At 55.0% G+C, this 14,089-nt stretch overlaps 1 protein-coding gene across 6 annotated transcripts in view; it reads left to right on the top strand.

The window, feature by feature from the left end:
* Positions 1 to 14,089, top strand: part of GRB10 (growth factor receptor bound protein 10) — a 198,230-nt gene that overhangs the window by 113,517 nt on the left and 70,624 nt on the right. For 5 of the 6 annotated variants that reach the window (XM_073809482.1, XM_033862771.2, XM_033862772.2 and 2 more), the window contains 2 exons: positions 5,922 to 6,123; positions 10,236 to 10,377. The exons of the other annotated variant lie outside the window; for it this stretch is intronic. In XM_073809482.1, the coding sequence (XP_073665583.1) occupies positions 5,922 to 6,123; positions 10,236 to 10,377 (344 nt within the window). The remainder of the gene's footprint in view (positions 1 to 5,921; positions 6,124 to 10,235; positions 10,378 to 14,089) is intronic. 6 annotated transcript variants of the gene reach the window in all.

The raw sequence follows: 14,089 nt of genomic DNA, 5'->3' as shown, positions 1-14,089 counted from the left end.
AGGAAGTGCCAGGGCTCTCCAGGAACTGGACACACGACTAACTAAATATGCACGTCCCTTTTCTGAGTGCACAGTCCTGCATCTGAATTAGCAGAAGGAAAGGCATTCCAAGAAAAATAATCAGGCTACCAGCTATTGACACAAAGCAAGGCACAGATTGCCCAGAATCAGCAGATTGGGAGGGTTGTTTTAATGTTCGCTTTGTCTAACTGGATTGGTCCCAGGGTGTGTGTGTGTATTTGTCTAGTTTCATGTCACCAGCTGACCCTGACTGTGCTCTGGGCAGTGGTTCCACCCACATGGCCTTTGGGTCCTGGGAGACGGCGGGGGGGGGGGGGGGTCCTCTGAGCGCCACAGCTGCCCAAAAAGTGTAGGCAGCACTTTTTCAAATGTATATATGGTCCTAATAAAAAAAAAAAACAAAAAACACGCAAATTCTTACAGGTTGTTTAATTCATCATTTTGTTGACCTGTATTTCTCAATTTAATAGACATTGAACTTGGCAATTACCGTTGTCTGTGGTGGTAGACGGGAAAGGACGCCAGCTTTCCCGCATGTTGGGAAAACGTTTCTCTTGTAAACATGGAAGACATCAGGAGTTGTGAATCTCTGCAGTGCTGTGTATGTATTTCTGTACATATGCCAGACAGACTAATTCTGAGGGGTTTTATGTCCTGCCTGCCCAAGTATCCACCGAAATAAAGCATTGGTTTTGTTTGTTTGTTTAATGACAGGACTTGGGGGTTGCATTTGTATTTTTATTTGGAGTTGGGGCTAGGTGATTTGCTTTTATATTGTCTGAGTATCTTTAAATATCATGAATCAGAACAGAAAAGACTCCTCTAATGGTGTAATACTTCATTTTCTTATTCTGCTTACTTACGTCCAAGCACCTCTACATACTAAAAATTAAATACACGTGACTAGAATACACGAGGATTGAAGATGATTGGTGTGCTGCAAAAAGGTATTTCAGTAGCATGTTGAGTTATATTTGTACAAGGTAGAGGTCAACGAGAAAAGCTTGCCCAGGGAACATGGTTTAGGTTGAAAGTGCTTTTGCAGGCTGGGCCTTTAGTTTCTGTGCAGGTAGAAATGTGTGAGAACTTTGGCCTTTGCACACGTGCTGGGGAATTTTCAGGTCTTGTGCTGTCAAGAAAACTCCCTGAATACTTTTGTTCTTAGAATTACTCCAAGTAATTCTCCCACCCCAGCTGGCTGTCCTACAATTCAGTTCAATTCTGATGCTACGTACCTGGTTTGATCATTTATTGGAGCAGCCCACAGAACTCAGCAAGACGGTTTACTCACTAGATTACCAGTTTGTTGTCAAGGGTACAACTCAGGAACAGCCAGGTGAAGAGATGCAGAGGGCAAGGTACCCGGGGAGGCGGGGTGGGGCTTCCTGCCCTCGGGGTCACCCTCCCAGCGCCCGCACCTGCTCACCGACCTGGAAGCTCTCAAGGCCCAGGCTTTTAGGGTTTCTATAGAGGCTTCATCATACAGGCATGATTGATGAAATCATTGGCCATTTGCAATTGGCCTCCCTGGAGCTCGGGGGTGGGGCTAAAAGTCCCAGCCTCTCATCACACAGCTGGTTCCCCTGGGAGCCAGTCTTTATCAAGTGCTTGTCTGGGGGCTTTCCAGAAATCACCTCATTCCCATAAATTCAGACCTAGTCGAAAGGGGCTTGTTATGATTAACAAAACACACTTCTGTCACCTTTACTAGTGGCTCGGGAGCTATTTCAGGAACAACAGAAAAGGGCCAGATATTATAACGAAGGTACTCCCCTTAACCTCGTATCAGTTAGGAAATTACAAGGATTTTAGGAGCCGTGTGCCAGGAACCATGGAGGAAGATGAAAATACATACTTCTTCTCTTACCACAGCCTTACAAATGCCGTCTATTATTTTCTTCAGGGACGAACCTCCTCTTACTTAAGACTTTATCACCCTCTTTATCACCGACTTGTAAGGAAGTCGGCGCCCTGCCCTGCCAGCTCTCTGTTACTTCAGCGCGCGCCTCATACGTGAAAATGGGGGCAGATGGGGGAGAGGCTTCCGTGGGTCCGTCAAGAAAGGACAGGAAGGATGCATCTGGCGCACACGTGGTGCAAGAAGCATTTCTTTAAGGTGCCCAAATAGTTGCATAAAGCGGATCCGGTGTCATCTTTACTATCTAATTAAAGAAGCCACTAGAGGGCGCCGTGAACCGGGCAGGGGGCAGTGGAGCGAGTGGGGTCCGGGGGGTGGCAGGAGGCGGTGCCGGTCAGGTCCTCCTGTGACTCACGCTCTCCTCCGCCTGCAGCCTGCCCTGTTCCTGGCTTGGCTTCTGGAAGACATTCTCCCGGAGTAATCCAAACTTGAACGTGTTTCACTGAATTCGTACTCATTTTAGACCTCAGCGAGCCTCCTTTGCTAAAGATGACAGCGAGACCAGATGCACCTGTGATTTGGGGATCCGATGAACGACTCCGACGTTTGGGACAAAAGTCTCTGACCAGCTTAGGACTGGGTTATTTAAGGAAGGAAAATAACTATTAATAACTTGATTTACAGCCATGTTGTTTGACCTACATTTGGCCAGTAAATATACCCTCCCAAATTCGTATGGAGTGGAACGTCGCGTATCGAATTGTTTCCCTTCTCCGTTGCAGGACTCCTTTCAGAGGTACCGGCTCACAGCAGATACTTTGGCCTCAAGGTAGCAGCTATAGACACTTAATCTTAACGGTCCTTTCCAGAAGCCTCTGCTTTGTTAATGCCCTGGTGTTTGATTCTGCCACTTGCACGACGCTGCAGGAAGGCTCCCTCACGTGGGTGAGCACCGATGCACGTGGATTCGTGCAGACGGCCACACGTGTAGGAGGGACACGGGGCAGCCTTGCTCCACGATGGACTGGCTCGTGGAACATTCAAAAGAATTGAATGTCATTCCAGCAAAATCTCAGTGTAGTAATTTTTTTTTAAGTGCCGTCGCATGTGGAGAAGCGTCCTCTTCAGAATCAAACCCTTTAAAACCCTTGTTAGGAAGATTTAATTATCAGTCTTTATTAGAATTTAACAAAGTTTAAGTAAAATCAGACGACGCTGAGTGATGTTACTATCCAAACAGACGAAATGCTAACTGACCCCACAGGAAGTGTTTAACGTTTGTTCTGGATTAGGATGTCTTAGTCTCTATTCTTTGCTCTAAGGGCTGTGGAAAATAGGCAAGTTTGAAACATGCCAGTATAGTGGTTGGAGTTGATCTGTGAAAAGTCTGACCTACGAAGTGACTGTTAAATGACTAACCTGGCTCTAACAGGTTCACCATTAAATGTATTAGCGTAGAAAGTGCTTTTATCAATAACCCACCTCAGAGGAGAGTTAAAGCGCTTCAGGGCGTGCATTGCACCTACACCTTTTACCTTTATATTTACCAGCTTACGTCCAATTTGCCTTTATGTTTACTTTGAATGATGTCAGAATCACTCTGTGTTCCTGAAAGCACAGTGACCTGAGTGCAGCGCGGGGTGGCCCAGGAAGGACCTGGCTGGTGGGAGAAGGAACAGAAAGAAAAGGACAGGAGACGCAGAGGCCTGCCCCCGTGGGCACAGCCAGAGGCTTTCAGAAATGCATAGGGAAGAAATGACTGGAAGGAAGATGCACCTGAGGGGATAGGACCTTTTATTTTCTTGGCTGAAATCTGTCAGAGAGCGAGAACGCTATTCCTGTTTGATTTCTAAAGCCGGGTGAAAGCCAGGAAGACAGTGGCCTTTGCGTTTTGCAAATGTTAATGTTAATCGAGTTAATCAAGTTTACTTAATACTAGACAACGCATAACCTGGGCTGTAGCAGCATCTTTCGACTCCTTCCCCCACCAGGGCCTGGAGGTGCGGGGCTCTGCCCTCTCCCCCGTCAGCCCTCCCCCGGGTGCCGGGGTCTCTGCACAACCCCCCCCCCCCAGACACCCCGCTTCTTCCCGGGTTCTGCCCTACCCACCTTGCCTGGGCTTCTGTCCTTGGCTCCAGTGGGACTGCACTCTCATCGCTGCGATTTCAGCAGCCGCCCATCCTTCTCCGCCCCCCCCACCCCGGGCCATCCGTGTGTCTGTCTGTCTGTCTGTCCGTCCTTCTCAGGGCCTGCCTGCTCGTCTGTTCCGGACGCTCCCCAGACCTCTCTTGCGGGCACCACTGCCTGAAGGGTAAAGGGGCCTCGGGGGAGGGGTGTTCTGTGGTCTTCCTGCCTCTTCCTGGATCTCTCCGTACCAGCACTCCACCCCCCGCACCCGACCAGAGACTCCCTGATCCTGAACACCCCCGCCGACCCCACCCCCTGCACCCTGCGGCTTCTGTGCCTTCTAGGCTGGCTTTTGTTGGTTTTCTGTTTTGTTTCCTTCTGTCTCCTCTTGCCCTTCTGCCTCGTAAGACAGGGAGGCTGAACATCGGAGACATTTGTGGGGGGAGCGGGAGGGGCAGGGAGGTCAGTGTTCCAGAAAGTTCCGTGAGCTCACGGATGGAGTGCGCACCTGGTGAGCTCACGTTGGCAGCTGCAAAACTTGTTTTCAGATTCCAGGTTCCCTGCTGACTGCTGGTGTGACCTGGGGCAGGTTACTTGACTACCCTGGACCGACTTCCTTGGCTGTTAAACCAGGTTAATAGGCACCACTCTGCATTGTTTTGTGAGGAATAAATGAAATAGAGCAAATAAATAACACCGACCAAGTGTTTACCCTGGGCCAGGCTCTGTTACAGAGCAGGTGAGGACTCACTGATTCCTCACGCCCACCTGCTGGCCTGGTACCACTGTGAGCTCCAGTGAGAGCTGCAGACCCGGAGGGATGGAGACCCGGGACTGGGGCTTGGGGCCCGAACCGGCAGGCGCAGGACAGGGGCAGGGGTGGGGCAGCAGGACTGTCCTGCCCCTCGGGGGCTGCTCGGGTGGGCCGAGGCCTGGCTGTCTTGGGCCCTGGCTCTGGTTTGTTCCCTGGGCTCCGGGGAAGCCAGATAGACTGTGAATTGCTGACCTGTGACCTCTTCGTGAGAGGCAGCCTCAGTGGCCTGGGCCCTGTTGTCAGAAAGGGGCGGATCTCCAGAACTGAGCCCACAGGATGTGCGTGTGCCTGTGTTTGGGGTTGGTTCCTGTGAGGAGTCGACTCGCACAGCCGTGAGTCCACATTCACGTCTGCGGGGGCCGCAGGCTGCAGACCTGGGAAGAGCCGCCGCCCCTCTTCCCGGGGCCCTCGTTCTCGTCTCTCTTAGAGTCTCGTCTGAGAATAGCTTCACGGAAACATCTAGAATGATGGTTGACCGGCTTCGGCCACACCAACACATAAAAGCACCCATCTCTCTTTCTGGCGTTTCCTGTCGTCCTCTCTCTGCGTCGGCCTCGGGCCTGCTTGTGTGAAAGCAGCCTCCCTCTGGCTGTCGGGCACCCAGAGGCCTGCAGGTGCGGGTCTCACAGGCAGCAGCCCTCGGGGCCCGTCTGCCGCGGCTGCGGCCCTTCTGGTGGCCTTCACAGACGAGGCTGGGATCAGGGTCAGGTGCTGCCCCGTTCCTGTCTCTCTGCTTCTCTTCTGGAATTTCGGGGAAGGGAGAAGCCCTGACTGGCCTCCTTAGGGCTCCTTGTGCCCCTGCGATTAGCCAGCTGAGGTCGGGGCTCAGGCTGTGCGTGGCCCCCTGCACTCCAGCAGATGCCCCCAGAGGGTCTCCTGTACAGATGGGAAAGGCAGATGGGCTGTGATTTCTGGATTGCTTCTGGAGTATCGACAGATATCAATGCATAGGACACAGATGGTTCCTCATAGAAATGTGGGCTTGTTTCAGTTACCGTCCTCCACCCTCACGTCGTATTTTAAGACGGTGTGAATCTTGGAACCTGGCCGTGGCCCCTCGCTGCCGCTGACGTTTGTCTTTCTCTCCCTTTCGACGCACAGAGGACGACGTGGACCTGGAGACGCTGGTGAACAACATGGATGCGTCCCTGGAGAGCCTGTGCGCGGCCGCGGAGACGGCGCCCCTCCTGCGCAATGGCCAGCATCCCCGCGGCCGGCCCCCCGGAGCAAGGCCCCTGCAGGGGCAGGTGGCCCCGCGGCAGAGGCTGCAGCGGTCCCAGCCCATGCACATCCTCGCCGTCAGGTGGGCCCTGGCCTCCCCACCAGGAGCGAGGGGTGGGTCTTGGGGTCATGGCGCCTGGCTCAACTTGGTGGGCCCCTTCCTTCCCTCTGTCTAGCAGGGCCACCGGAGTACCTGCTGGTACCTGGTTCAGTTCAGGGCACTCGTATGTTATGAGCACCTGCTCTGTGCCAGGTCGGTGGGGTGTGCAGAAACCCTGTCAGAGGAGACCGCCCTGGAATAAATGAGCGAACGGCCAGGCAGCCCACGGAAGGTTCCCAGGCCTCACTGCCCAGAGGGGACCAGGGCCTGGTCAGGAACGTGCAGTCTCAGACACCTGTCCCGTTCCCCTGGGGGCCAGGTGGAGGAGGGCTCCCTGGAGGAAGCAGACCTCTGAGCTGGGTGTTTAAGGGTGAGAGGAGCTGAAGGATGCAGGAAGAGATTTCCTGAGCAGGAGAGCTGGGCCCTGGTGTCGGAAGTGGCCAGATCCCCTTCCTTTTTCACGGCTGAGCGTGTGTATGTATCACGTTTTCTCCGTCCGTTCACCCATTGCCGGACAGCATGGACAGTGTGCCGGGTAAATAGGACCCACGGAGAAGGACAGTTACTACGTGATTCCACTCCCACAAGGAACCTGAAGGCGTCAGGAGCGCGGAGGCGGGGAGTGGAGAGGGTTGCCGGGGGCCGGATGGGAGGTGCCGGTCGGAGGGTCCAGAGGGTCAGGTTAACCTGGTGGGCGAGGCCTGCCGGCGCTGCGTGTTGAGGAGCTTGCCACAGGGCCAGGTCTCGTGTGGCGTGTTCTCATCACACACACGCACACAAAATAATCACAATAATAAGCAAGTGAGGAGGGTGGGCGTGAACATTGGAGGATGTTTACGGCCAGACTGTGGTGACGGGTCACGGCGTGTTCTTCTCTCTAAGCTCGTCCAGTTGTGGACATTGAATACGCACGGCTCTGTGTGTCTATCAGACCTCCACAGAGAGGGTTAGAAAAGAGATCCCAACAGGTAGGGCCAGATCCAGAGGCCTTTGGGAGCCCCTCCCAGGGGAGGGACGGGGGAAGGGTTTGAGCAGGTCAGGGAGGCTTGGATTTGGGTTTCGGTGGGTAGTTCTGGAAGCCTGGGGTCAGGGCTGGGGGGGATTTGGAAGGTGTTTCGGGGACCAGCCTAGAGTGGCACTGTGCTGACCTGGGATGGGGGGGTGGAGGAGATTTGCAGCTCGTGGATTTGGGGGGTGGGGGACAGAGTGTTGGGGGCACCTGGGCTCTGTCTCTGCCTGGGAGAAGTCGGGGCAGTGGATGTGAATGGAGGCAATGGGAGACCTTCTGGGTGGAGGCCTTTGGGAAATGCAGCAGACGAGCTCTCTGCGGTCCCCACCCCGGCCCCGCAGCAGCTCTGGCAGGTTTTCAGGCAAGGGAGGTTGAGGGGGTGACTGACACCTGCTGCTCCCTGGGCTTTCTCGGGGGAGGGTGTGCGGTGTGCTGTGGCTGGGACGTCTGTCAGGCTGGAGCGTCTTCTTGGGAATCTCCTTTCCTTGTGGGGATGGAGTGTTTGCTGTGCTTCTGGAAACTTCTGTGAGCCTTCTTTCCAGCCCGGCATCCTATGTTTTCTGCAGCCAGATGACCCTCTTGCCAGCTCTGTCTCGGGGGGTGGGAACCGAGTGTCTGCAGGTGGGGTGCAGCGGCCGGGGTGGCCTGGGGTCACTGCTTCTCGGCATCCTGCCCTTTGTCACATCCATCCTCCAGTGTATGTACCACTTTGCTCCCTAGACCGTCACCCCTGTGTTCTGAGCTCCTGGTGAGTTCAGTCTGGGGGGAGACATTCTCTTCTCCTGCAGGCTTCTCTGGGTCTGGAGTGTGTTGGCCACCCATCCGTGGTGGCCTCGGGGAGGCCCCGGGAGGATGGAGTGGCAGCCGCAGTGACGGTGCATGAGGCTGGACCAGGCAGGGAACAGGGGTGCAGGAAGGCCTGGTTCCCTGCCAGTTAGTTGTCCAGGGCCCTTGAGTCTGGAGTCCTGGCCGTACTTGTCCCTCTGCCCAGGGGCTGCAGGTACTGAATCCCAGGGTTTGATGGACAGAGGACAGGAGGCTCACTCCCTCCAGAGAGCGGACACCGGTCCCGGGCCCAGCCTCTTCTCAGCGACATTCTCTCACGTTCTCATATCGTTTCTTATCTTCAGGTGCATTTTAAAAAATGGGACAACCAATATAGGATCCCCAAAGACTCATTTTGTAAATGAGTCTGCTGAGGATTTCCTGTGTTTGCTGAGCACCTCCTGTGTATAAGTCTGTTGGGTCCTCATATAGTAGCTGATGGAACGGTCACTGCAGCCTTACTAGGTGCTGGCGTGGTGACCCTCAGTTCCCAGGTAAGGAAACAGGCACCGGGGGAGGTGACTTGGCCCATACCTGCTGAGTGGGGGCCCCAGATGCAGACCCAGGTGAGGGGCCCAAGGAGCAGGTCTGCCCTGCCGAGGACTTCAGAGATTGTCACACGTCTGAAGAGAGCAGGTACAGAGCAGAAACTGGAGCAGTAGAGGGGTGACAGGTGAAGGGGGCGTGCTCGCACCTGGACAGGTGGAGGAGTGTGGTCCCACCCTCCCGGTCCCTGACCCCGCCTCCCGTGTCTTGTGAAGGGAAGTACCCTTTGGCCACGGGCCTCTCCCCTGGGACTCTTCCGCGTTGTCTGATGTACCTCGGTTTGGCTTTGGGTGATACCTGTGAACCGCTGAAACCACTTTGCTTTTCAGTGTTTAAAATAACGTATTGAAATGAAATTTGCACAAGCGTAGACTGAATCACTTCACAGTGTGTGTTGGGTGGCGGTTAGGACACTCCCAGGGCTGTGCAGTGCCCCCCTCGCCCTGTGTAGTTCCCGAGCACCCCCATCTCCGGCCAGAGGAACCTGGCACCCACTGAGCAGGGCCCCCCTGCTTTCCCCTCCCCACAGCCCGTGGCAGCCGTCCATCTGTGTCCTGTGCTGTGGATTGATCTGGTCTGGATATCTCTGACAGATGGAATCATACCATATGTGACCTTCTGTGTCTGGCCTCTTTCAATTAGCACCTTTTTTTTTTTTTAAGATTTTATTTTTAAGAGCCGTTTTGGTTTTATAGCAAAATCGAGAGGCAGCTGCGGAGGTTTCCCCCGTGCTTCCCATTCCCCTCAGCATACACTCAGCCCCCTCCCTCAGCATCCCCAGCGGGGCGGCACCCTTGTAACCGATGACCCTTAGCACCATCGTTAGCGCCCAGAGCCCCTGCTTCACACGGGGGCTGGCTCGTGATGGTGTGTATTCTGTGGTTTGGACAAACGTGTGATGACGTGGGTCCAGCCTCGTAGTATTGTATGGAGTCATTTCACTGCCCTAAAAAAGAGGACTCTTAAAATGCTCAAGACTGCCTCCTAGAGAGAGAAGCTTGTGAACTTCTGTGAAGCTAGGATAGCAGAAAGTCAGCCTCTTGCGCGGTAATTCAGAAGAAAGTAAACAGTCTCCGGTGAGTCACTGCTTAGCAGTACTTTGGGGCCGGGAGGTCCTGAAGGTGAGCATGGCTGCACCTCCTCCCCTCTCGCTCTGTGTGACAAAGGACTCCTGCGTCCCCCAGGTTTTCTGTCACCAGGAGGCTATCATGGCGGAGTGGGGTCTGTTAACAGTCCAAGTAAGCTCCTGGGCACGTGGCCCAGCGGTTACAGGAAGTGCCCTCCTCTCTTTCCTCTGTGTCTTACACCTGCAGGACTTGCACATCTGAAACCCTGTCCCCACTGGACAGTGACCCCCTGGCCCCGACCCCTGGCCCTCCACTCTGTTTCTGTCTCTGGGTGTGACTGCTCCAGGTGCCTCACTGCAGTGCCGTCCTCACGGTTCACCCGTGTGGTAGCTCGTGTCAGAGTCCCCTTCCCTGTGCCGGCTGAGTGATGCCCCGCTGCACGTTTACACCACGTGGTGTCATTGTTCCTGGGACAGTGGGCCATTGGTTGCTCCCACCTTTTGACAGTTGTGAGCAGTGCGGTGTGGACACAGGTGTTCAAACATTCGTCCAAGTCCCTCCCTCGGGGTTCCAGGCAGGTTCCCAGTCGTGGGACCCCTGGGTCCTGAGCGGACGGCAGCTTCTGACGGGCGTTGTCTCTCCTGCAGGCGCCTGCACCAGGGGGACCAGCAGTTGAGGACGTCGTCTCTGCCAGCCATCCCCAACCCCTTCCCCGAGCTCTGCGGCCCCGGGAGCCCCCCTGCGCTCACGCCGGGCTCCGTACCTCCCGGCCCAGCTGCTGCGAAGCAGGTGAGCCACCCCTGGTTGGAACGCCAGGCTGCTCGCGTGCGGAGTGAGGACCGACGAGCTGGCTCGTGGCTCTGGGAAGAAGGGAGGGAAACTGGGATCTTTTCTCTTTGCTCCTCTCCTGTTGCTACCAGCCTTGTTGCCGGGCGAGGCTTTTTACTTTACTGGCCAAAGTGCCACTTAGGAATGATTTAGGAACAACATTTAGGATGTTTGAGATGTTTATATGTTATAGAAAGAGTCTTATAAAAATGGTAAAAGAATAATAGTACTGATCATTTGATGCTGAAAGATGAATTTTAGGTTCTCTGAAAAAAATGTCACCACCATCATCTTCGTCTGGATCAATGAGGCATTAAACCTGGACGTTCCCGGGCACCTGGACTAGAGGGTAATTGAACAGTGTGTAACATTCCTGGCTTTGAATAGGATGTGCTCAGGGCAGGATTTTGACTTGACCCAGAAGGTGACAGCCAACTAAACCAGCAGTTTCTGCTTTAAAGTAAGACTGTGAGGTGCCTGTGATACACACGGTGTCCCCAGCGGAGGAGACAGGCAGAGCTTCAGGAAGTCATCCGTGGTCACATCGCCAGTCGTCACCTTGTCGGAAGGGTGGGCTGGCAGGTCCGTCCCTCCTGGCTGGCAGGGCCTGGCCCAGGGTGGGCTGCAGGCTTGGGAGGGGGACCCGGTGATGTTCCACAGTGGGGTATAGCGCTAACACTAACAACAAGAATAATAACAACAAAGATGAAGAAAACAACATTCTGTGTGGTTTATATGTTTATGTATATAAATAACATTTACTCTCAAAACAAACCTGAGAGTTAGGTGCAGATGGTACATCGAGTCTGCATTTGGGAAACTGAGGCCCAGCTGTGAGCGGTAGAGCTGGTGGGGGTCATGGTGTGGGCGGTGGAGCTGCTGGGGCCCCGGTGTGGGCCGTGGAGCTGGTGGGGGCGGTGGAGCTGGGCAGCACCTGACACCAGGGTCTGGCACCGCTGGCCTTAGCCACTAAGCTAGGTCTTCCTGGGCCCTTGATGTTCTCTCTTCAGTGAGTGTGTTTCAGGAGCCTCTTTGCCTTTTCTGGTGGAGCCAGTCTCCTCTGCACTTTTCCACCCTTGTCCTCAAGCACATCCTCTTTCTCTGCATACCCGTCCCCTGCAGCGTGCGGGGTCTGCACTCTTAGGAGGGGGTCGTTTCTCCCGAGGCTTGCCCACTCCCGAGAGCTGCTGCCTTCTGACCTCACGCCTCGCGAGCGGGCTGCGCCGTCCCCGTGTCAGCACTCAGAGGTGATGTCAGGGTCCCTTTCCGCGGCCAGTGCCTGCCGGGCTGCAGCCCTCATCACATGCCTGAAGTCCATCTGGGATGTCTGCCTGCCTGGTGACCTTCTGCTTCAAATAAGGGTCTAGACAAGCTGTCTGTGGGTTGGGCACTGAGGTTGTTTACAACATTACCCGTCCTAAAATAAGACCATGAAAATATTATCTGGCTCTCGCAGCGGCTGGCAAGAAAACCGGCCTCCACCCCGTGGACTGTACAACTCTATAAGCAGAATCAGGAAACCCAGGGATTTTGCCTGCTGTTTTTCTTGGGATCAGAGTCAGTTCCCCCAAAAGAATGTTGCATTTGGTGCCTGAATTTCTGTCACCAAGATTCCTCCACCCTCTGGGGCCAGCGACCAGGAAAGATGTTCCACACTTAGCCCTACGCGTAGAAACGTGGTGGCTTTCGTTGTTTGCTAACTGGCTCAAAGGGATGTCTCTTGACCACACTGGGTTCCAAGCTCCTGAATGCGTGTTTTGTTGGTGCTGCCAGTGGCGATGCCTGGCAGCCTCAAGCTGCCCGCCCGGGCTCAGTGCCCGTGATGGGGGCGGGGGCCCCTCCTTTGCCACTTACCTGAGGGCAGGAAAACCTGCTCTCCTTCTCTTCCTGCAAAGTCAGAGGAAGCAGTGGGATCAGTGTCAGTCAGGAGCTCTGACAGGGGATAAACATGGACACAGTGTGCTGGACACGTGGGCCCACCTAATACCACCTCGTGCCCTGGAAGGACCAGGTCAAGTGGGAAAGAGGAAAGCATAAGCCGTCTGGAAGGAGCTGGGCACAGGGGGGCATCGCAAGCCTCTGTATTCACTAGTCGGGGCGGTGGAAGGAGTGAAAGATTCAAGCAGCCACTCGAAAGGAAGAACCCTTGTTGCCCAAAGTGGTCTAGATACCCCTCAGATGAGTCAGGGCCTCCTCCACTGTGCTCTGGCTTTCTTTCTCTGTGACCATTTGATAGCTGCTCAGTGGGCAGATGTGGTCAGGCACGGGCAGGTGTGGGCAGGGGTGAACAGGGGTGGGCAGGAGTCGGCAGGTGTGAGCAGGGGTGGGCAGGTGTGAGTCTGCAGCCGCTGTGATGTGATGTGACGGAGCCATCCGGCTTCCCGCGTCCTGCACGTGAGGCATCCAGAGGGTGCAGGTGCCTCTGGGCAGGCCATGCCAAGTCTGCCCTGGCTTTGTGTCCACCCTGTGGCCATGTCCTTGCCAAATGCTATGGGAGAGGCATCCTGCGCTCATCTGAGCCTACCAAGTCGGTGTGGTCTGGGTGACCTGTGGGCTGCACGCCTGTGTCCCCGGAGAATCCCTCTGTTCAAGCCCTGACCCCACTTTGATGGCCTTAGGTTCGGGCCTAGGGAGGTGGGTGGGTTTAAATGAGGTGATGGGGTGGGGCCCCCGTGGTGGGATTAGTGCCCTCAGAAGAGACCAAAGCTGCTCCACACCCATGAGGACACAGCAGGAACACGGCTGCAGACAAGCCAGCAAGGGTCCTCTCCAGAACCTGACCCTGTGGGACTTTGACCCTGGACTCCCGGCCTCCAGAACCATGAGAAGTAAGCGTCTGTTTGAGCCACGAGCCTGAGTTCTTATATTATGGGAGCCCGGGCCATGGGGGTGGGAATAGCTGAGTTTCGTACAAGCATCCTGGTTCTCCAGCTTATACCCAGCGTGGGGGACACTGTGGTGACCTTTGCCCACCTTTCCCTTGACCTTCTCAGGCCTCCTGCACTCTGCATCCCCCCACCCCTGGAGCTGGGGTCCTGCCTCTGCCACCGTGTGGGCCCCGGCTGTCACCTGTGGCACCCACCCTGCCCCTGCTTACATGTCCGACCCCCGCGGGCCTGTCAGTCATAGCCTGGCGGGTCTGACCCTCCTCGGAAGTCACTGGGGCCCCAAACCCAGTGATGCCTCCTCCTGCGTGGGTCCCCCTGGAGGGGTGGGTGGTCACTGGCCTTGTGTGAGGTCCGAGGGTCTCTCTCTTAGACACAGGCTTCTTGGGTTTCCTGTTTCTTTTATTGTGTTATATGAATTTTAAAACAACCACATTTGGTTCATTTGATAATATTTTTAAACCAGAGTCTGTCGATCGCATGGAGCTTGGGTTGCACTGGGGCTTTGCCAGTAAAGCGCGAGAGCACGGACCTGTTCATTCACGGCGGGAATGATGTGTGCGGTGTGTCAGAAGAAACCGCCCACTTTGCCCATGAGAGTCTGGGAACAGTGGCTGGACAATTTTGCATAGTGTCTGCAGGAGCCTACCAGTCTTCCTGGGTTATCACAAACAGATGAGTGCGTCTTATCTGCAGGTCCAGGTCTTTGACAAGCATCATTCCATCATTTATGTGATGGCGTATCATTTATCTAGTGATTTAGTTTAATAACATCGCATCACTGATTT

This window comes from Tursiops truncatus, chromosome 9 (assembly GCF_011762595.2).
Source record: "Tursiops truncatus isolate mTurTru1 chromosome 9, mTurTru1.mat.Y, whole genome shotgun sequence".
Lineage (NCBI taxonomy): Eukaryota > Metazoa > Chordata > Mammalia > Artiodactyla > Delphinidae > Tursiops > Tursiops truncatus.
This window is presented reverse-complemented; position numbering and strand designations above follow the sequence as displayed.